Source organism: Piliocolobus tephrosceles, chromosome 5, assembly GCF_002776525.5.
Source record: "Piliocolobus tephrosceles isolate RC106 chromosome 5, ASM277652v3, whole genome shotgun sequence".
Lineage (NCBI taxonomy): Eukaryota > Metazoa > Chordata > Mammalia > Primates > Cercopithecidae > Piliocolobus > Piliocolobus tephrosceles.
Window position 1 is genome coordinate 35,804,174 of NC_045438.1, and position 23,491 is coordinate 35,827,664.

At 42.2% G+C, this 23,491-nt stretch overlaps 1 protein-coding gene across 7 annotated transcripts in view; it reads right to left on the bottom strand.

Annotated features, from left to right (window-relative positions):
* The window catches only part of IL20RA (interleukin 20 receptor subunit alpha), a 43,968-nt gene extending 20,690 nt beyond the window's left edge, over positions 1–23,278 (bottom strand). For 3 of the 7 annotated variants that reach the window (XM_023190985.2, XM_023190986.2, XM_023190981.2), the window contains exon 1: positions 22,886–23,058. In XM_023190985.2, coding sequence (XP_023046753.1) covers positions 22,886–22,958 — 73 coding nt within the window. In that variant the 5' untranslated portion in view covers positions 22,959–23,058. Of the gene's footprint in view, positions 1–22,340; positions 22,787–22,885 lie in introns of those variants that run through there. The other 4 variants (XM_023190987.2, XM_023190983.2, XM_023190982.2 and 1 more) reach the window with 3 other exon arrangements.
* Positions 23,279–23,491: the final 213 nt, after the last annotated feature.

A 23,491-nucleotide genomic window follows, 5' to 3' on the forward strand; every position in this document is an offset into this window, starting at 1 on the left:
AAAATAGTTGCTAACACTTACTAAATCCTTACCACACAGCCAGCATGGTTTATGTGCTTTACACAAACCAACTCATTCGGTTTCCATAATAACTCTATGGTAGGTACTATTGTTATCATCTCTATTATACAGATGAGGAAACCTAGGCACAGAGGAGTTTAGTAAGTTGCCACAAATTCACACAGCTAGTAAGTGGAAGAGCTGAGTTCAGAACCCACACTCTTAACCTTTTCACTCACATGCCAGTGTTGTAAACCAAGTAGAATTTAAACAGAATTTAAGGACAAGAAAAGGCTGATGAGAAAACATGTATTAATCTATGATATTAATACCTCAAATAATTTGGGAATTTAAAAATGTTAGATACTAATCTGTTCAGCAAAGTTTTTTGGGATCCCATCACATTTTGTCGTAGGAGGTCCTTTCCTTTTCCTGCCAGAATATGTACTCCCTTATCTGGTCCTAGGGAATGCAAGCAGAAACTCCTCCTTTTTTGACACACTCTTCAGATGATATGGTGACCACAAAGGTAGGGATTCCTAGAAAACTGTGTTGGACTCTACTCTGGTTTACGTTTGGTTGCCGAGAACAGGATTTCTATTCATTTGAAACCACAGTCAAATTTATACTTGTGGATACATATATTTCACCTTGGCCTTGTACTTTAGCCATTTGTCTCCCATACAAACCATATCTGTATCGATGAGAAACACCAGTTTGAGACTCATCTTATTCACTCATTCAACTCATATTTATTGGGTACTCTTACAGGTTGAATTGTGTCCCTCTCTTGCAAAAACAAATAAATACAAATAAAAGATACATTAAAGTTCTAACCTCTGAGTACTTCAGAATGTGACCTATTTGTAAATAGAGTTGTTGCAGATATAGTTAATACGAGATCACGCTGAAGTCAGGTGGGCTCCTGATCCACTATAACAGATATTCTTATAAGAAGACAGCCATGGGAAGACACAGAGACACAAGGAGAATGCCATGTGAAGATGAAGGACTGGAATGATGCACCTACAAGCCAAGAAATGCCTGGGACCACCAGGAGTTGGAAGAAGCAAGGAAGGAGGATCCTCTAGTCTTCAGAAGGAGTGTGGTGCTGCCAATACCTTGATTTTGACTTCTAACTTCCAAAACTGTGAGACAATGAATCGTGTTGTTTTAAGCAACCTGGTGCTACTTTGCCATGGCAGCCCTTGAATACTAACACAGTGCCTACCATGTGGATATCTTATGGTGAATAGACAGGTAAGTTCCTGCCTTTGTAGAGCTTCCAGGGCAATAGGAAGACAGACACCATTAAAAAGTAAAAAACAAAAACAAATATATACATAATAAATTGGTGATCAGACTAAGAAAGGGAATAAAGGCTGGACTGGTGGGTCACAGAACCTATTTAAACAAGGCCTTAGGAGTCAGCTGTGGGATGAGAGGGCAGTGTTCTAGGCAGAGACCCCCGAGATGGGAAAGGGCCTATCCAAAAAGACAGTGTCTTTGGAACTGTCAAAAGATCAATTTGGAAAGCTGACGAAGAGGACAATGGCCAAGATGAAATCTGAGTACAAAGGAGGTAGATCCCTCATCTCTCTAAACCCTGGGAAAAAGTCTGGATTATATTTGAAATTCATGGGAAAGTACTGAATCCTTGGCAGCAGGGGAAAATATAAACCTATTTATATTTCAAATGGATGACTACACTCCTGAAGGGAGAAAAGACTGGATGGAATAAGAGGAGAAGGGAGAAGCCAGTGAGACCATAACTGCAGTAGCCCCAGTGTGCACCAAGATGCAGGCTGTGGAGAGGCAGATGCGTGGGAAGCTTGGAGCTCAAGTTTCAAACTAGAAGTGGGACCTGCTGATGACGCAGAACTGCATGGGTCCCATCAGAAAGAGAGTGGCTGTGCTGTGAAAGTAAAATTAACAGATGAAGATCTAGCAAGGAATACTCATGCTTTTATCTATTTTGATGATGCAAAGCAGTCATAAAAAACAGAATTAGGCCAAGTGCGTTGGCTCACCGGGTGCACGGGCTCACACCTCTAATCCCAGCACTTAGGAAAGCCAAGGCAGGCAGATCACTTGAGGTCAGGAGTTCGAGACCAGCCTGGCCAACATGGTGAAACATTGTCTCTACTAAAAATACAAAAATTAGCCAGATACGGCGGCAGGCACCTGCAATCCCAGCTACTTGGGAGGCTGAGGCAGGAGAATTGCTTGAACACAGGAGGTGGAGGTTGCAGTAAGTAAGATTGTATCACTCCAGCTTGGGTGACAGAGTGAGACTCTATCTAAAAACAAAACAAAACAGAGTTAGCACTTTTTTTTTAAAGGTAAAAAATAGTACATTTAAAAAAGAAATAAATTTGATAACTAGTATTCTCTTTTGTTTAAAAAAATTTGCAAAGTTTTCAGGCACTGTGTTTTTTTCGAGTTTGAAAAGCATGACGAAAGACATTCCTGAATAAACATTTCAATGGAGATAAATCAATTTTCTAACCTGCTAGTACTGATAAGATCACTGAATCAACACCAAAGTGAAAACATGTCACACCCACATTGCTATCAGGAAATGTGTGCCAATTTATGGGTAACAAATGCACTTTAACAAATAGATTTATGGTCTGGAAGCACGGCTCTGATTCTCTGAGATATTTGAGATTTCATATACCAAATTAAAAAGCCATTGGATCGGTGCACATAGTTTTATGTTTGGGGAGTGCCAGACCGTCATGACTTTGGTTTGGTACACAGATTCTTCAGATGGGCAGGTCCAATGTCTCCTTTTGCAATTCTGCCAAACGCACCGTGTTCACCAGCCACATGAAAATACCTTCAATACCCGAACCTACCCTGTTTATTCACACCTTTACAGTTTAGGTCCCTTCTGCCTCCAGTATTCTTTTGGAAATAAGAGACCCCTTGGTCTTCCATGTGTGCATCATTGAATAAATATTGGCTTGTGCTATTTTAATGACATGATTGTGCTGTGATACGTAGGGTATGTGTGGTCTCCGCTAAAGTGAGCAATCCTGACTACAGACATCTGGGCAGGAGACTGATCTTTCCAGGGGAAGCAGAACTCAGAAGACTGAGGGAAGGGGCATCAACTCTGGACTCCCTTTGAGCGTTGAAGGATGGAAGGATATGTGAGGATGCTCCTTTGAGTTGTGGGTGTAAAGATGGCCTCTGCCTTCACAAAGCTGTGAGGAGTCGGCAAGGAACTATCCACTTAATGAACTTCGAGGTAATGATTGATTTCCTGTAGCTTGTAAGCCACGTCGAGATTTGTGTCCCCTCTTAGTGTTTATTTCCCTTTTATTATATTATGCCTTGGCACCATAAATGGAATGTATGTGTTCCTTCTCCCCACCAAAAAATTCACAGGTTAAATCCTAACACCCAATGTATGGTGTTTGGAGGTGGGGCCTTTGGGAGGTGATTAGGTCGTAAGGGCAGAGCCCTCATGAGTGGGATTAGTGCCCTTATAAAAGAGACCCCAGAGAGGTCCCTCTCCCCTTCCAACATGTGAGGACATAGTGAGAAGACGACCATCTATAAACCCAGAAGTGGGCCCTCCCAGTCCACCAAATCTGCCTTGGTCTTGGACTTCCCAGCCTCAGAAGTGTGAGAAATAAACTGTTGTTTATAAGTCACTCAATCTATCACATTCTGTTCTAGCATCTGGAATGAACTAATGCATTTGGCCTTTGGGAAATTCTTCTAGCCCAGCTTCATTTATGCTCTAGCACCAAGGGAAAAAGTCCTCTGTTTGCTCTTAGGTCCTTCCAGTAGGAAGATAATGGAGTAATAAGATAGATCTAAATGGGTAAATTTATCATTAGTGGAGTTTTATAAAATGCGGCTGCTACATTGGCTCTAAGAGTTACCTTGAATACAGGTCTGTAAATATAGCAAAATGGTTTGTGGCCTTTTCCTAATGGCCTCAAAGTGAATACCAGGGTTGTCATCTAAGTATGTTACAGTTTTAATTATATGTCTCACAGTAAAAGTTATTTCTTTTTTGTTGTACTCAAGGAAAAGCCTATGCATAGATGAGTGCCTGATGAATACCAGTTAGAAGTGGTAAGGCTCTCAGGGAGAACTCACAAAGAGCCAGGGTAATCAGCCTCTGTGGTTAACCCAGCCTCCCTCTTTTGTGGCTGAGGCATTTAGACTTTCCCATTATGGCCATCACCTTCGTTAACCAGTACAGAAAGCAAACAAATCGCAAGAGACCGGACAGCCAAATGTGATCACTTCTGGAGACTCCCCTTGGCGACCATTCAAGTTTCTGAAGTTTATGACCAACTGGGGCAGCCTTAGCTTTGCAGAAGCCCTGCTCAACCTTGCTCAGAGAAGGTCCCCAGATGTCCTACCCCCTTTACCCTTTTAAAGCTGAAGCTGTGAAGGAATCAGAGGCTCTGATCTGTTGGACACTGGACACCAGGTCTTACAAGGTCTTGGTATTCTCGGTGTCTGGCAAATAAATGCTTTGGAAATGAACTGACCAGGAACCCTTGGGGCTGACGCAAATCATGGCAGATCCTAGATTCACATGAGCATTGAAGTGGAACAGCTTGAACCACTAAATCTGTGTAGCTTGAAATTACCTTAGTAAGCTTACATTACACACAGGACTGCACAGTCAGAAGATACCTAACAGCTGCGTTTTAATGAAGGCACAGGAACCCATGGCATGGCAAGTGGTTGCTACATATTTTATGTGTATTTTTAAATAGGAAAATAGCTTCATAGGATTGTAGGGAAAAAAAAATTTCCACCCAAAGTGAGTTTTCTACTGTGGGAACAAGGTTAAAAGGCACTACAAAAACACCAGAGGATGATTGACTAATTTCAGGAAGCGGATGTTGTAAACAATGACTTTCTAACCACCAAAGAGCAAAACAGGTATGACTGCCTTCACATAGATTACCTTAAGCATTGTTTTAATTTCATCATGCTGAAAGGAAAGGCATGTTTTCTTCTGTCCCAAGTTACAAACACTTTCTCTTGAAAAATATTAATTTATCTCCCTTCTTCTTCCTAATTATATATCAAGTTCCCACAAAAAGTAAGTCTTCTTTTTTTTTCTGAGATGGAGTGTCATTCTTGTTACCCAGGCTGGAGTGCATTGGCGTGATTTTGGCTCACCTCCACCTCCCAGGTTCAAGCGATTCTCCTGCCTCAGCCTCCTAAGTAGCTGGGATTACAAGCGCCTGCCACCATGCCCAGTTAATTTTTGTATTTTTAGTATAGACAGGGTTTCACCATGTTCGCCAGGCTGGCCTCAAACTCCTGATCTCAGGTGGTCCACCCCTCTTGGCCTCCCAAAGTTCTGGGATTACAGGCATGAGCCACCGCGCCCAGCTGAAAAGTAAGTCTTCTAAACAGCACTTAAAATATGATTCAATGAGTACCTACCTGAGAAAAAAGCTGCACAACTGTCTTCTATAAAGGACAGAGCACGATTAGTTCCTTTGCACTTGATTTTCTTCCCCTAACCATCACCTCACTATTATTTCTTTGACTAATTGCTGGAACAGTGCGCTGCCTCAGTTTTCTCTGTAATAATACTGTCCATTCTTACAGAGTACTGCCAACTGCCCTAACCCAGTGGTTTCTAGTAATTGTTTATGTGAGTAGCTCAGGGAGAGATTCCAGAACAAAAGTTCTAGAGTCACACTGGAGCCTACTCCACGCTCTACGTCTTACCAGCTATGTGCCCTCAAGCCAGTTGCTTAACCTCTGTGCCTCTATTTCTCCATTTGGAAAATGGAACAGTACTATCTGCCTGTTAGGCTTGTTGCAATGATTAAGATTCTTCACATAGAGTTCCTGGAACAGTGCCTGGCACAAAGAAAGAGCTCAATAATTATTCGCTCAGTATTGTCCTCCAAAGTTACTATCCTCATTTTACAGCTCAGTAGAGAGAGGCCCAGGGAGGTTGAATGACCGCCCATGGTTTTTCAGCCATTTGGTGGATGCTCAGGCCCAAGTGTGCTGGCCAAGACAGGGCTCTCCCCTGGGATACTTACCTTTATCCCAGGTAAGTGGGAAATGCTCCCAACTACAGTGTTGTGGGAAGAAAAGATTATATGACCATGATCAATTCTGCATATTAGACTGTAGTGAGTGGGAAATGCTCCCAAGTACAGTGTTGTGGGAAGAAAAGATTATATGACCATGATCAATTCTGCATATTAGACTGTAGCTTCTAAGGAAAGATATAAGAAAGTCAATGAGGTAAACTCAAGTTTATTCTTTTAAGTTTTTCCTGGTGGAACTGTTCAGTTATATTCATGTGACAACTAGTTACTGGCACCTACTATGGGCTAGAATAGAATCTATGATAGGCACGGGGGTACAGTTGAGGACAGAAATAGACAGAAGGGCTGGGTGCAGTGGCTCACGCCTGTAATCCTAGCACTCTGGGAGGCCGAGGTGGTTGAATGACCTGAGGTCAGGAGTTCAAGACCAGCCTGGCCAACATGGTGAAACCCCGTCCCTATTAAAATTACAAAAATTAGCTGGGCATGGTGGCGTGCCCCTGTAGTCCCAGCTACTTGGGAGGCTGAGGCAGGCAAATTGCTTGAATCCGGGAGACATAGGTTGCAGTGGGCTGAGATGGAGCCATTGCACTCCGGCCTGGGTGACAGTGAGACTCCATCTCAAAGAAAAAAAGAAAAAAGAAATTGACAGAAGGCCTTGCTCTCATGAAGGAGATATTTTCTGAGTCTGCGGCACAACCATCAATATATACTTTCTCTGCCAGGTACCTGCACATTTATATGGATGAGCAATACGTAAGTCATACAGAAAAATTGGTGTCATTTCTTTACGGCCACACCTCCATAAGTAAATCTATGTGCTTAAACATGTTTTTTTAGTATTTTGCTGTTGGTGCTTCACAGCAAGTAAGACTTTAACATACAGACTATTTAAAAAAATAAATCTATTGAAGTTTACCCATGAACGAGTGTGTGTACCTTCAAAGTCATTTACTTGGGAGGGTTTATGATTATTCTCATGATACTTCTTAGGTCATGGCATTTGAGGGATGCTTCCTTTCAGCTACAATTATCTTTAGAGGTAGCTTAGAAACACGCAAAAAAATTCAATCTCTTTTTTTTTAATAGTTACATCTTGCTTTTGCTCAATATAGCATTACCCAGCTTGATCACCCAAACTTGTGGAAAGTGGCTTTGAATGCTTTCAAAAATAAAATTCATTCCCCCAAGTTGAAAGTTTGCCACTCAATGGAATATTCTGATCAGTATGTGCCAGGCTGTACCTGCAACTGAGAAAAGGGAGCTTATGAAATTCATTGTTGTGAGATTTTTGTGTGTGGCCTCCCATAATGACTATTATTAATTTGTATAAGCCAGCCCCATTGTTAGAAAACCAGTCCCACTACTTTATGTATCTCTTAGATTATATAAAGCTCTTCCCTTACCTTTTAGAAAATAAACTTTTTGGGCCAGGCATGGTGGCTTGCACCTGTAATCCCAGCGCTTTGGGAGGCCAAGGTGGGTGGATCACCTGAGGTCAGGAGTTTGTGATCAGCCTGACCAATATGGTGAAACTGCGTCTCTACTAATAATACAAAATTAGCTGGGCATGGTGGTGTGCAACTGTAGTCTCAGCTACTCAAGAGGCTGAGACAGGAGAATTGCCTGAACCTGGGAGGCGAAGGTTGTAGAGAGCTGAGTTTACTCCACTGCACTCCTACCTGGTCAAACAGAGCGAGAATCTGTCTCAAAATAAAATAAAATAAAACAAAATAAATAAATAAAATAAACTTTTTGAGAGTGAGTACCTAATGTTCTTCACATGTTATAATCTCCAAACTGTCTCAATTGGTAGTAATGATCATCATAGTAACTGGAAAAGTAGATTCGAATGTGGGTTGAAATCTTTACTACTTGGTAATATGCCTCAGAAGGGAAAATATAAAAGAAAGAACAAGGTCAAAGACAAACTGTTCAGGACCACTAACGTACTGAAAAGAATAGCTGTTGGAAACTCCAAGTTCAATCAATAACTATTTCTTAAATATCAACACTTTATTCCTCAACTCATTTTCAACACTAGTACTTCTTTTTGTCCTCCTAGATGCAATGCAAGTCTTCCATTAATATCTTCATGACTTGAAATTTTCAGGAGGAAAGTCAACAAGATAAAAGTGTAAGAAAAAAATAATAGGGTAAAAAAAAAGAGGCAGAAATAATTAAACGGCAAATGATGGACAAATGAACATTAGAGAAAGGGAGGAAAATAGAGATTCTTTCGTTTTCATTAAAGAATTATGGTGGAAAATGTCAGCAGTTTGTGATTTTTTTTTTTTCTTTGAGACAGGGTCTGACTCTATCACCCAGGCCAGAGTGCAGTGGCATGATCATAGCTCACTGCAGCCTCAAAATCCTGGGCTCAAGTGATCCTCCCTCCTCAGTCTCCTGAGTAGCTGGGACTACAGCTGCATGCCACCATGCCTGGCTAAGTTTTAAAACACTGTTTTGTAGAGATGGGGTCTCACTAATGTTGCCCAAGCTAGTCTCAAACTTTTGGGCTCAAGCGATCCTCCTACCTCAGCCACCCAAAGTGTTGGGATGACAGGCGTGAGCCATCATGCTCAGCCACCAGTTTTCAATGCATGTATCAGTAAGTACTTCAGTAAGCTGAAAAGCAACAGCAAGGCTCAGAATTTGGCAAAGAATAAATAAGATTAATGGGATGAAATACAGTGTAACTCTTTTCCCTCATGACACACACTTCTGGGTGCCTCCTTTACTCATAAAGACCACATGTCCCTATCATCAGCTTTCCCAGAGTTTTATATTTATGTATTTAATTTATACTTTCACATGTGACATTGTCCTTAGGAAGGACAGAAAGAGTAAAGAAAAAGGAACAGTGGGACAAGACAACAACTAACATTATTTTTGTTGCCTTTCTCAAATGATTTAATCTTAACCAATCATTTGAGAAAGGCGGTGAAAATAATGTTAGTTTATTGATTAACCCCAAGAGTTGGTTCTTTTTCTTTTTGAAAGGGAAAAAATGAAAAAAAAAAAAAAAAAGGTTTCCCAATACTCAGATGTAGTAACTTTTCAATTTGCCCAGTGGATGAGTACAGGGATGATTCAAACACTCCTTGGACATCTCTGGAGTATGCTTTCAGCATCATCTCCCCTTCATCTCCTCCACTATTATGTACCCATTCTCACCTTTTATACTTATTTCCTCCCAGCCACGCATCTCAACAGTTACTATTCATTGTAAATATTTACTGTTCTTTACCATTAACAATAACTATTGTTATTATATGAATAACTGCCATTATTATCAGTAATAAACATTGCCATGAATTACTTATCTGTGGAGAGCAGGCAAATGGCAGGCCAATGGCAGTGGACATCAAAAGGCTTAAAACAGCCCATTTCCTGCAGGCGCATCCAATTCACTCGCCTATGCTGGATACCCTTCCTGCACAAGTTACCTTTCATCCCATAACAGCCACAATAAATTAACAAACAATGCTGTTGCTGGGGCTCTGGATGATACAATGTACAGCTGGGTGTAGCTGGTTAACTGCACTGCTAGCTCAAAGATCAACTTAAACCACTGGTGCACACTTCAGAAATACGTCATGTGCTGCATAACGACCTTTGGTGATGCTGGTCCCATAAGATGATGTATATATAAGATGTGTATGTATTTTTAGATACACAAATACTTACCATTGTGTTACAAATGCCTACAGTATTCAGTACAGTAGCATGCAGTACAGCTTGGTAACCTAGGAGCAATTGGCTATGCCATATATCCTAGGTGTGTAGTGGTAGGCTATTTCATTTAGGTTTGGGTAAGTACATTCTATGATGTTTGCACAAGGATGAAATCATGTAAGGATACACTTCTGAGAAGGTATCCCCATCATCAAGTGATGCTTCACTGTCTAGAACTATGTCCTTCGTATAATCCTGTATCAGGTTGTGATCAAGAAAATGAAAGAGGATGGTTATCCAGTATGAGGGTGGGTGTGTTGGCTCATGCCTGTAGTCACAACATTTTGGGAGGCAGAGGTGGGAAGATCACTTAAGGCCGAGAGTTATAGACCAGCCTGGCCAACATGGCAAAACCCCACCTCTACTGAAAATACAAAAATTATCTGGGCGTGGCAGCGCATGCACCTGTAATCCCAGCTACTTGGGAGGCTGAGTCATGAGAATCACTTGAACCTGGAAGGCAGAGGTTGCAGTGAGCCAAGATCGTGCCACTGAACTCCAGCCTGGGCAACAGAGCAAGATTCTGTCTCAAAAAAAGGAAAGAAATCCAGTATGATATCCACTTGGAATGAATTAGAATAAGCTCTGTGGAGAGAAAAAAGATTGTTGTGTTGTTGCATAGGTGGTAATGTGGGGAGACTCCTGGGGGAAATGTAAGAAATGTGGAGTGTTAGGCAGGGGCTAGTCTCAGTGGCAGGAGAGAGCTAGTGGGAACCCGGGTACAGAGGCCAGCCCCAAGGACAGAGTGACAGGGCAGGTTCCCTCAGGCAGGTGGAGGGCACAAGGCAGGTGAAGTGATGGCCTGGTACTGCCCAGGCAGTGGTCATCTCTGGGCCTCAGAAATCATGGAACCTACTCTTTCATAGATGAGAAAACCAAAGCCCATTCAAGGTAAGTGACTTGCCCACAGAGGGCAGTGGATGAGGAGGGGCTGAACTTCCATCCTCTGATTTTCCGATTGCTATTCTTTCCACGTGGCCCTGAGATCCTGGCTGCAAGTTCTCACTTTCTGTTTTGGTGGAAGCATTTGTGTACAGTAATTTCAATGCTGCATTTCTTTTAACTTTCAAGAAAATAATGAATAGTATTTACTTCTGCTGATTGTTGCTTGGAATTTGGAGGCAAATGAGATTGATGGTGTGATCTCAACTGGAATCTCAGACTTTCCAATCACACACCAGGAAGATGGAAGTGTTCAGTAGCCACCAAAAACACTATCAGAATGGTGAATTGTTCTGAGGGTGACCCAGACTAGGATCAGACCTCTTCAAGGCTGAATTATGCCTTGATAAAGTTATGTAACTAAATGCAGTAAAATGAACAGTTTTCACACGCTGAACAGACCTTGCAGTAGATTGACTCTTTGAGGTATCTGCATTATTTTGCCACAAGATATAAAAGAAGAGTAGTCAGGATAAAAGCAGGGCAATAATGAAGAGACGTCCACAAAGAAGACTCCAAGTCCTTTGTATTAGTTTCCTAGGGCTGCCAAAACAGTACCACAAACTAGGTGGCTTAAAACAATGGACATTCATTATCTCATAGCTCTGGAAGCTGGATGTCTGATATCAACGTGTCAGCAAGGCCACACTCCCTCAGATGGTTCTAGGGAACAATCCTTCCTTGCCTCTTTCAGCTCCTGGTGGCCCCAGGTGTTCATGGCAACATCACTCAAGTCTCTGCCCACTTCAGCCTTCATGTGGCTTTTCTGAGTCCCATCCTCTTCTTACAAGGACACCAGTCCACCCTAATTCTGGGATGATTTCATCATGAAATCTAATACAGTTTGGTTATGTGTCCTCGCCCAAATCTCATGTTGAAGTGCTAAAAATTCCCAATGTTAGAGGTAGGGCCTGGTGGGAGGTGATTTGACCATGGGGGTGGATTTCTCATGAATGGAATGCCCACAAAGTGGGCATTAGTGGTTTAGCACCACCCACTTGGTGCTGTTCTCCTGAGAGTGAGTAAGTTCTCACAAGCTCTGGTTGTTTAAAGTGTGTAGCACCTCCGTACCATTGCTCTCTCCTGTTTCTGCTCAGGCCATGTGACATGCTTGCTCCCCTTCTGCCTTCTGCCATGATTGTAAGTTTCCTAAGGCCTCCCTAAAAGCCAAGCAGATGCCAGCACCATGCTTCCAGTGTAGCCTGCAGAACCAAGTGCCAATTAAACTTCTTTTCTTTATAAATTTCCCAGTCACAGGTATTTCTTTGTAGCAAGGTGAGAATGGACCAATACAAAATTCTGAATTAATTACATCTGAAAAAATTATACTTCCAAATAAGGTCACATTCTGAGGTTGTAGGTGGAAATTACTTTTGAGAGGACACTATTCAATTCACTGTTTCACTGGAACACCTCCCGAAACAACTTGGATACTGGACCCGGCGAGACAGTCCCTTTGATCTTGTTCATGAAAGTTAAGAGAGTCCTTAAAGGACTGAGTTGACTCAGGAAGAGGTAAATAGTACCTATGTCAGAAGCCATAGCATAATGTGTGCCTTTTGATTACTGTGGTTTGAGTGAGTATTGCAAAGAGCCGCAGATCACAGTGGCTTGCTGAGGCTGCCAATGATTTTGAGGTCAGTGTCCTACAGTCACAAAGCTCCTGACTCCTACCCACTAGATGACTACCACTCAGAAAAATCATCCTTTCCATGGGATTTTGCTATTACTGGCTTTTTCTTTGTTTGTTCATTTTTAGTGTTATAAGAAAAGATGTGAAAAGGAATATTAACTACTTGGTAATTTATACATGGAATATGCTGACAGCAGAGCTTAGCTTTATTTGTTTGCTAATATTTAAATTTAAAAGACCTGAATTTATTTTATTTTTTATATTTAATTTTAAGTTTCAGGATACATGTGCAGAATGTGCAGGTTTGTTACCTAGGTAAACATGTGCCACGGTGGTTTGCTGCACCTATCAACCCATCACCTAGGTAATAAGCCCCGCATGCATTAGCTATTTATCCTGATGCTCTCCCTCCCCCAGCATCCCTCACAGGCCCTGGTGTGTATTGTTCCCCTCCCTGTGTCCCTGTGTTCTCATTGTTCAGCTCCCACTTAAGAGTAAGAACATGTGGGTTGGGCATGGTGGCTCACGCCTGTAATCCCAGCACTTTGGGAGGTGGAGGCGGGCGGATCACAAGGTCAGGAGATCGAGATCATCCTGGTTAACATGGTGAAACCCCGTGTTATATTTTAAAAATATAGGAAACTAATACAAGGGACTTGTTAAATACAAAAAAAATTAGCTGGGCGTGGTGGGGGGGGGGGGCCTGTAGTCCCAGCTACTTGGGAGGCTGAGGCAGGAGAATGGCGAGAACCTGGGAGGTGGAGGTTGCAGTGAGCCGAGATCGCACCACTGCACTCCAGCCTGGGCGACAGAGCGAGGCGCCATCTCAAAAAAAGAAAAAAAAAAGAGTGAGAGTATGTGGTGTTTGGTTTTCTGTTCCTGTGTTAGTTTGCTTAGGATAATGAATTCCAGCTTCATCCATGTCCCTGCAAAAGGACATGATCCCATTCATTTTTATGGCTGCATATTATTCCATGGTGTATATGTACCACATTTTTAAAAAGACCTAAATTTATATCGAATTAAAAATATTTTATATAATACAGATGGCAACCTACTTATGACTACTGATTGCATTACTATGGTTTTTCCTAAAAGTATTTAAGGCATTTATTCATAGAAAGGCATTTACTTGGATATCAAGTTTCTTTTCTGATTCACCTTTTATCCTTGAGTAAGAAGAATATGATGTGATATATACATATACATACATGTATATTAATTAACCAACAACTCTTATAAGTCTCAGTTGAAAGGACCTTCCTGTAGGAAGCCCTGCCTGACACCATTATTAGATCAGCTGTGTTATCCTATGCCTCTAAAGAAACTGTTGTCCTCAATTCTGGCATTTATATTTTAATGCAATCACTTACTTGTCTATATTTCTCTGAAGACTAAGTGAAGAAAGGGACCTTGTTTTCTTGTTTACCCTGAAGCCTAGAGCAGCTCCTCATATGTATAAAAGGATGACACTGAATGAATGAGTGAACAAAAAGCACTCGAAGGATTATTTAGAAATTATATTGAGTCGGGATATAGTTAAACTTTTTGAAAACTCAAAATGGAGGCATGGGGTATTAAGGTAATCCCATTTTGTTAAATCTGATCACTTCAAATACCTCATTCCCCTAAATTATTGGCTGCATGTGATATTCTACTTTGCACTTGATAAGCTAATTTTAAAAAATAACAAGTTGAGCATTTAGTAGATAATTCATAGACATTCTGCAACATAGATAGGTTCGTTGGAAATGGAGAGGGATGCTGGGCTGGAAGACTATGGGTAGTTATACCTTACATATGAAAACGGTCTTTGTTGGAACAAGGCAGAGGATTTCTCAGGGCAAGTGCTCCCTAAAGCAGGCAAGATGGGAGGCAGAGGTCTCAGAAGAGTGAGCTTGTCTGCTGGATACATTTAAAGGTCTTTAGTCTTTATTAAGTAACCACTGACAGCTCTGCCTTATGGTCACATTATGGAAAGCACAAGAGAAGAGACCTCGTCCGGGCCCTCAACATTCTCAGTAAAGGCTTTCAGCTCTGACCCTTCTGCAAAAGTTTTCCTTCACTGGACACAGACTCCGAAACATGTTGGAGAGGAGGAACCACTGCATGTGGCTAAGAAAACAGATTCTTTCCCACCATAGACGCCAAGCCCACAGATCCTGCTTGCTACTCTGTAAGTCTTTGAGGGTACGGTAGATGTGATGAGTTGGACTGTGTTGCCCAAAAGAAATATGTTGACATGCTAACTTCAGTACTTCAGAAAGGGATCTCACTCAGAAATAAGGTCTTTAGAGAGATGAGCAAGTTACAATGAGGTCATTAGGGTGGGCCGAAATGCAGTATGACTGGTGTCCTCATAAAAAGGGAAATCTGAACACAGACAGACATGCACAGAGTCTTCTGGAAGACTATGTGAAGGCAAACAGGAAGAATGCCATGTGAAGATCGGGGAGAGATCAGGGTGTTGTGTCTACAAGTCAAGGGGTGCCTAAGATTGCCAGCACCACCAGAAGCTCGAAGAGGCACAGAATGGATTCTCCCTCACAGCCTTCAGAAAGAATCCACCCTGCTGACACCTTGGTTTCAGACTTCCAGGCTCCAGGACTGTGAGGCAATAAAGTTGCGTTATTTTAAGTCACCCAGTTTGTGGCATTTTGCCATGGCAGCCTTGAGAAGCCAATAGACTAGGTGTCTGTTGCTTGCTTGTATCTTTCCTCAACAATGAGCACAATGTTTATTGAAAAGAAAAATGAATGCTCTAAGAGCTGCTGGAATCTCCTGAAAGTGAAGATGAGGGGATTGATATTGAGCAAAAAAACAAAAACAAAAGACAATCCTGCAAAGTTGGTAAGGAGGACATTTACATAGGGTTGATAATGTAAACAAATGGTTTAACTAGGAGCATATAGCTGCCAAAATATCCCATGTCATTAAAATGCAAATGTAGCTGTATGGAATGGAACTTTGGATTATCCAGCCGAGAGGAAGCTGGGTGAAAAGTAGACATGATATAAATGTTGAAATCAAGAAGTACAAACAAAGCTTCCCCACAAGTCTGTACAGGACAAAGTATGCCTTTTCTCTGTGTTGTGGGTAGAGTTGGCATTTGCTTGAACAGTGGATAGTAATTGAGGTATCCATTTTGGTGGTGCAAAGTGTCATGCAGGGATCACTACCCTCAAAAAACAGACCCAATTTCGTATAGATATTTATAGTCAATAAAAATTGTCCTTTCAGAAAAGAGTAGCCTTAGTTGCAATTAACACCATCATCATAAGTTCTAGATAAAACACTATGCCATACTTTCATTCTCTATACTATAAGAAGCAAACAGAAACAAAATCACCTCCAGAGCAATATGAAATTCTGCATTTGAATGAGGGTCTGTGTCTCACAGATGACAACAAAGATAAGGAAGGAGGGTGCCTTTTAGACATCAGAGGCCTGCGTTCATCAAGAATCTGATGCTGAATCACTGGAGGGTAAATGAACCTTCCAAGGTTCAGTGTTTAGAATGTCGTAAACCAGCAGCCTCATCATGATCTATAGGAAGTCAGCCCGAGAGGTTGCAAACAAACTGGAACATACACTGGAAATACTGGGAGAGAGAAGGCACCTGGCAGTTTTCTGGGGAAGTGGTTTTCTGGAGAGGAAAGAAGACACAGAGGAAATGTGATGGTTGCTTTCAATGATCTGAACAACTTGTCCAGTATGACTTCATCAGCTTAGAATGAAGGCTAACAATAAGTGAAAATTGAAGGATCAAGGCTCAGCTCATTTTATGAAAGAACTTTTTAATAGTTGAAATCTGCAGTGACAGGACATCCTGCCTGCCTGGGTGCAGGGTAGTGAGTATCTTGTGATGAGAGGTGCTCACATAGCAGACAGGTCATTACTTGGAAGTGATGCTGCAGAGGACAATCAAGAAAGTGGCAGCTGGGTGAGGTGACCTTTAAGGTCCTGTCAAATCTGGGTTTCTACATCAAAAGGAATTCTGAAAGATAAAGCAGAAGAAGTATTTAATTTTAATGTCTCTGACCAGCATGCTTTCTTTCTATAGTTCTTTCATTCTCCTTTTTTTTTTTTTGAGACAGAGTCTTGCTCTGTTGCCCAGGCTGGAGTTGCAGTGGTGAGATCATATCTCACTGCAGCCTCAAATTCCTAGGCTCAAGTGATCCTCCTGCCTCAGCTTCCCAAGTAGCTAGGCATTACCAAAGCTGGCTATTTAAAAAAAAAATTTTTTTTTGTAGAGATGGGGTCTCTCCCAGGCTGCTCTCAAATTCCTGGTCTCAAGTGACCCTCCTGCCTCAACCTCCCAAAGGTCTGGGATTACAGGCATGAGCCATTACCCTCGGCCTTGTTCTCCAGTTTTATATGTAATTGATAGATCTTGGAATTGATTAAAGTGATTTAATTCATGTTTCTGATACCAAATTTTGTGTCATGTAGTCATAAACTGTAGACTAAGAACATGTAAAAATGCTGTCAGAACATCATGATGATAGCAAAAGTATAATGTTATAATTAAGATGGATAACGTGGTTTTACTCCATAAAATATATGCTGCCTTAAGCCTCAGATGATCATTTTTTTAAAATCAATACGGAAGTCAACATGTCAATGACACCTGGTAAAATTGTACTTTGAAGAAAATGGTGCAATAGAAAGTCATTTTTAAAATGTCACGCATATAATGAAAGTTGCTTTTAAGCAAACCATACAACTTTACTGAATAACCATTTTGTGAAAAATACTATGCCAAGCACTAAAAAAGGCAACATAGAGACACGTAGTATTAAAAAATTATAAAAACAGCAAATGTTTTATGTTGAAACATTTATACTGAAATCTTAATTTTACAGCAGTAATCCCACTTGCCTATTGTCTTTACCCACAGTTTATAAGTAAATGAAATATATACATCCTACCTCATGGTTCTAAGAGTCAGAGCTAAACGAAAAGGTATAATCAGGGCAGCGGTGCTTCCTCCTCAGCCCTACTACCTCGTTCCTATTCCACGCCACTTCCCATGGGAAACCCATCTCCTTGACTGCTCTCCAGGTCGTGAATGTTGCCTTTCCTGAATTCATTCTATAGGAAGCTGAGTAGTTCCAGGCAGGAGGAGTACACATTGTGAGGGGTGAGGCTGGATATACCTATAGCCATACGCTTGGATGTTGGGTACTTGCTACTGTCTGGGGAGGCTGGGGCTGGGCCTCGAGGTGATAGATGGCGAGGCCTGCAAATCTATAGATAAGAAATTATCCCAAATCTGCTTGAAAGGCAATAGGAGAGAGGTTGAAAAAGAAGACATGCTTTTTTGATAAAAAGAACACTTGAGCGAACAAATCTTCCATTAGCTGCAGTACAGAAATCAGATTTAGACCTGGATCTTAAAACATACACATATTTGCTCATCGGTGCAAAAGAAATTCAGAAAAAATAAACAAGAAATGAAGGAGATGGCATGGAATGTGGACCAAGAACAAAGTAGAAATGCTGTCAGAATATCACAATGACAGCGTAAGTACAACATTGTAATCACATTTATAGTGTAATGGGAAAGGGGTGGTGGTATGGTGAGGAATAGAAAGGGACTAGTAGGGCTCAGGAGGGAGCCACACTTCTCAGAGAAAACCATTTTGTATAGTTCTGACTTTTATAAGCACAGTAATTATTTCACCTAGCTGCCTAATACCCCAAACGCCACAAACAAAACAACTAGCATGGGGGGAACCCAAATTGTAATACAAGCAGTTTAACAAATGAACTGAACTTCTCCCAAATGGATAGAATAACCACACCAAAAGGAGTAAAGAAAAAAAAAAGGACTAACCCAGGTTACTTTGGTCAATAGTATCTTCACTGGATATTAAAAAGTTTAAGACAAGAAAACTGTACATAAAGGCTATAATTTAGTAAGTACATGTTTTTCTCATAGGAGCATGAGTTAGCAATCCTGAAACTATATTAGAATTAGGCAAATACGTCTATTGTAGATAATGACATCTGGGTTTCTCACTGTTAAACAAAGAATCTATAAATGAAACAGGAGGGCTAGAAAGAACCTTGACTGTTAGGTTGAAATTGGTGGCACCATTATAAACTCACGGTCTTAAATATATATACACACCCAGAGATAGATACAGAAATATAGATGTGTGTGTATAACTAGGTGAGTCTACACACACATATTTCTCAGCTCTGAGAAAGCACCTAGAAACAACATTCCAGTAGCAATAAGCATGCCTCACACCCAAATCTTAGTTTCTAAACACCTTTCTCCAATAGAAAGAACCAGAGCTTCCTAAGGAAGTCATTAATTCCAGGCCTGGGGCAGGAAAAACACAGATGAGTCTGGAACGCTGTTAGTGCTAGAAAGTTAATGAAGTGCTCAAAAAAGATGGGGTTCCTCCGAGGGACACAGAAGCCAAACTGAAGGAACTCTTAGTGGCCAAAGCTGGAACAGCATGAGCAATAAAACTGATAATGATAGTATTGGATTATAAATGAAAGAATAAGACACACCCACGAGTCCATACTGATATACTTAACCAATTGAATAAATAACTAAAAAGGCAAAAAAGATGGCCCTTCCTTGCAACAGAATTCCAATGAATAAATGTGGAAGAAAAGAGTGAAATAAAAAATCACTACTAGACATAGTAGTTATTGCAGTCAAAATCCATCGATGGATACTAAAAATAGTTGGGTGTGAGTTTGGCGAGAAGCAGGATTTTTGCATAATCTCAAAGTATCTCTCCACAAAATATTTATTAGTCACAAAGTGAAAAATGGTAACTTTATAGTAAGAAACTCTGAAGAGACCACCTGAACCAAGAGATCAAGGTTAACATCACCATTAAGAAGACATGTTGATATTACAAATCCTTTGAAGTGACAATTTATGTGGCATTTTTGCCAAAATGGAATAATCTCATTCTAAGCTTGAGGAAACTTTACATGAACCCAAACTGAGGGATATTCTAAGGAAGAGGTAACCGGGACTTTTCAAAAGGATCAAGGTCATGAAAGCAAAGAAAGGCTGAGGAACTGCCCCCAATTGGAGGAGACTAAGGGGACATGATCACTAAATGTAAAGGGAGATCCTGGATTGGATCCTGAAACAGAAAAAGGGCATTATTGGAAAAACGGGTGAAACTCCAACAAGGTCTATAGTTTAGTAAGTAGTGTTATACCAGTGTTAATTTCCTGGTTCTGAACATTGTACAATGGTTACATAAGATGTTCTAATTGGGGGAAACTAGGTGAGGGGGATATGGGAATTCTTTGTGCTGTTTCTGAAACTTTTCTGCAAGTCCCAAATTAGTTCAAAATTAAAAGTTAAAAAAAGAAAATCTGCAAGTTTAATTAGTTCACTAGAATCATTTATGTCTCTGTGTATGTGTGTGTGTGAGTGAAGTATTTCCAGGAATAACTTCTCAGTGAAATAAAATACTGAATGCTGCCATGTTTGTATCAAAGAAGAAACATTCTGACAAATACTCTCACTCCATTAATTCATTCTAATAAGCATAGTTGTTTTAATATTTAGATTGCAATCTAAAGCTCCAAAACTAAAGTTAGGTTTATTTGTTAATAGACATCATAAGATGTACTTTTTTCCTCTTTGGGGATTTAGGGAAGACCCTGTTGTTTTTGGTTGTTTGATATATATATATATACTTTAAGTTCTGGAATACATGTGCAGAACATGCAGGTTTCTTACATAGGTATATATGTGCCATGGTGGTTTGTTGCACCCATCAATCCGTCATCTACATTGGGTATTTCTCCTAATGCTATCCCTCCCCTAGCCCCCACCCCTGACAGGCCCCGGTGGGTGATGTTCCCCTCCTTGTGTCCATGTGTTTTCATTGTTCAACTCCCTAGGGAAGACCTTCCTGAGGGAAGCCCATTGGCAGTGAGAGGCCAAAGTCTGAGCAGGAGTTAGCTGCAGATAGAGCGGGACAGTGGCGTTCTAGCAGAGGGGCTGCCAGTATGAATCTCCAGTAGGAACTTCCGGGGGAACTGCCAGTATGAGTGAGATGGGAAACACTTTGGCCTGCTCTGGGAAGTAGAAAAAGGCCAGGATAGCAAGAATTAGGTGGTGTGAGACAATGCTGGAGAGACAGACAGGAACTGGCCACACAGGATCTTGTAGAAGAATTGAGAATGATTCCAGGAACAGTAGAAGCCTCTGAAGGGCTTTGAGCAGAGGAGACACATGACCTGAGAAGTCACCTTCTCCCACTCTATCTTAGTGACTTTAAATGCCTGTTTATATGATGCTAACCATGGTTCTTGATCTTTCCTGAGGACAGGATATGGGATAGGCCAACAGGGCAGAGTTTGATAAGCCATAAGGATCAACTTCCCTGTGAAATTCTGTCCCTGGAGGGGTCCAAGAGTGAATGACAGTGTCTTGCACCTGCCTTGAGGGAGCCGCATAGACATTCTGAATTCCATTACAACTTTATCTGAAATGAAATACCACGATTTCCCTACAAGGTTCATGACATGCCAAATTTTTTTTTTTTTCCTCTTTGGATGTTTTGGTATTTTACAGCCTGATCGGGCACTGAGCTGTGAGATGAAATTTTTTAAAAGTTCAAAAAATGAGAGCATTAAAGCATTAATCTACCTGAGAGTGGCAAAGTCATAGAACTCTTAGTAAGCCCATATTGTACAGAAGACATTGTAGACAAACCTTCAATTAAGAGCAGGTAGTATCCAGGTAACTACATACAGCTTCTAAGGAGGTCTTCCCAGCAGTCCTTAGACCTTAGCCCAAAGACCCAGGAGAGGACAGGAACACCCTAAGAAGAGCTAAGAAAGTATCCAGGTCTCTTGGGTCAGAAAAGCATTCTTATTGTTTCTTTTGCGAATTTTGTTTTGAAGTCAAGAATATTACTACCTGGTAATGTCAGCACGCAACAATTTTATTTCTCTTTCTCTCTTTCTTTGTTCCCCCCCCCTCCCCCCCCAAACACAGGGTCTTACCCTTGCCCAGACTGGAGTGCAGTGGTGTGATCATAACTCACTTCAGTTTGGAACTCCTGGGCACATGGAGTAGCTAGGACTACAGGTGTTTGCCACCATGTCTGGCTAGTTTTTTGTCTTTATTTTTTTAATTTTTAGTATAGACAGGGGTCTCCCTATGTTGCCCAGGCTGGTCTGAAACTCCTGGCCTCAAGCCATCCTCCCACCCTATGCCTCTGTCTCCCAAAGTATTAGGATTACAGGTGTGAGCCACCGCGCCCAGCCTTCTCTCTTCGATTACAAATAAAAACAAATTTCTGTCTGTTAGTTGAAGGCTCAATATTTGCCGGTCAGTCGTTTCTTCCCATTCAGCTTATCAGCGAATATTAAAAGGCAAAATAACTATAACTTCTGATAAATTTAGAAGATAAAATATTTTATGTATAATAGCTATCACTGAAAATCTCTCCAAGATCTGTGTGCATACTTTTCTTACCATTGTTAACTATACTGAACTTAACTTCCTCTTTAACTACCAAGGACTCCAGATTCACCGTCAACTTTCTTCCTGCATTCACTCTTACTGTTCAGTTCTGGGTTAAAAGAGAGCGGGGCCTGAACCAAGTGTCTACAAAGCACAGTATTTGGAGAAGCTTTGTTGTTGTTTTTTAAAATAACTTTTTTAAAAAAGGATCCCGGATATCTTGTTTTTTGTTTTTCTGTTTTTTTTTAAAAAAAAATCTTTTTCTCATATACGAGAAATACAGGAAAAAAAGCAATCAAGTGAATCATTCTGGTTTACTGGATTCCAACTGGTAGAGAGTTTAAACTTAAAAACCAAACAAAACGAAAGAGCTCTTCAGTTACCTTACGTCGTAAACGAGTTAAATCTTTTGTTATTTCTGAAAAATCAAAGAGCACTGTCTGTACATGGTCATAACTGCAAAGGAAACAAAGGCGTACCCAGGGCAGGGGGAGCTTACTTTAAGAAGCTGCGTCTTTCTGGATCCCGTTCCTTCGGGGCTGACCCTCTCAGGGAGTTTGGTTTTTAAAGCGCGGATCTCGCGACGCGCGGCTTGCAGGACCGCGGGGCCTGGCGGCCCAGACGCGGAATCCACAGGGGCGCCTCCGCGCGGCCGCGGCGGTGGTGGCGGGAGCCTGGGACGCGCGGGCTAGGGGCCCCGCATGGTTACCGTCCCCGACCGCAAGTTAAAGGCTGTGGGCACCGCGCAGAGCGCCCCCCAACGAACTCCCCCCATCCCACCTCAATCCTCCAGACTGAAAGTGTGGAGCGCGGAGACCTGCAAACTTGACCCCGAACCAGGGTGCGCGCGGCGGCGGCGAGTGTCCCCCGGGCTTCCCGCACCCCTGGGCTGGAAGCGCCGGCCCCCGCGCACCTCGTACTCCGCCTGCACGAAAGCGAAACCCGGCCGGCGAGCGGGAAGGGAGAACTCGGCCGCGCGCTCTGCCCGGCTGGGCCCCCGCCCGGAGACATCCCCGACCCGCACTGGCGGCGCGACCCACCTACCTGCCCGTCCCCACGGCGCCGCCAGAAGCAGCAGCAGCAGCGGCCGCAGGGCCGGGCTGCTGGGAGCCCGCATGGGCGTCGGGGCTGGGTCACATGTCGGGGGGCAGCAGACTGCTCCGTCCCGTGCCCGCTGAAGCCAAGCGCGTCGGCGCGGCGCCTCCTCTCCCTGCGCGCGGCGCTTCAGGCGACCCGAGGCCCAGGACCGAGGCGCCGCGGCCGCGTCCCCCTGGCTTCCCCAGGAACTCGGTGCGAGCGACTCGCGCAGCCCCCACGCGCGCGCCCCCGACTACCCAGCTGGATGGCAGCGCGAGGGCAGTTCTCGCGGATTTATAGTTCCCAGCCACTCGACTGTCAGTCCTGAGACGCTGAAAGTTTCCACCTCTCCGGACTCATGCCCAGACCAACCGAGTCACTAGGCAGGTAAAACCTTCTGGTAATGAGCGAGGTGAGCGCATTGCAAAGAGATTCTGGTATTTAGGCCGGTCTGTTGGTCACTTAAAGTTCAATACCGGAAGACGGATGAAATGGAGAGTTATTTCTCAATATACAGTTAGGCACTCAGCCGTAGATCTTACAGTCATGCATCATTTAAGATGACAGGATTAC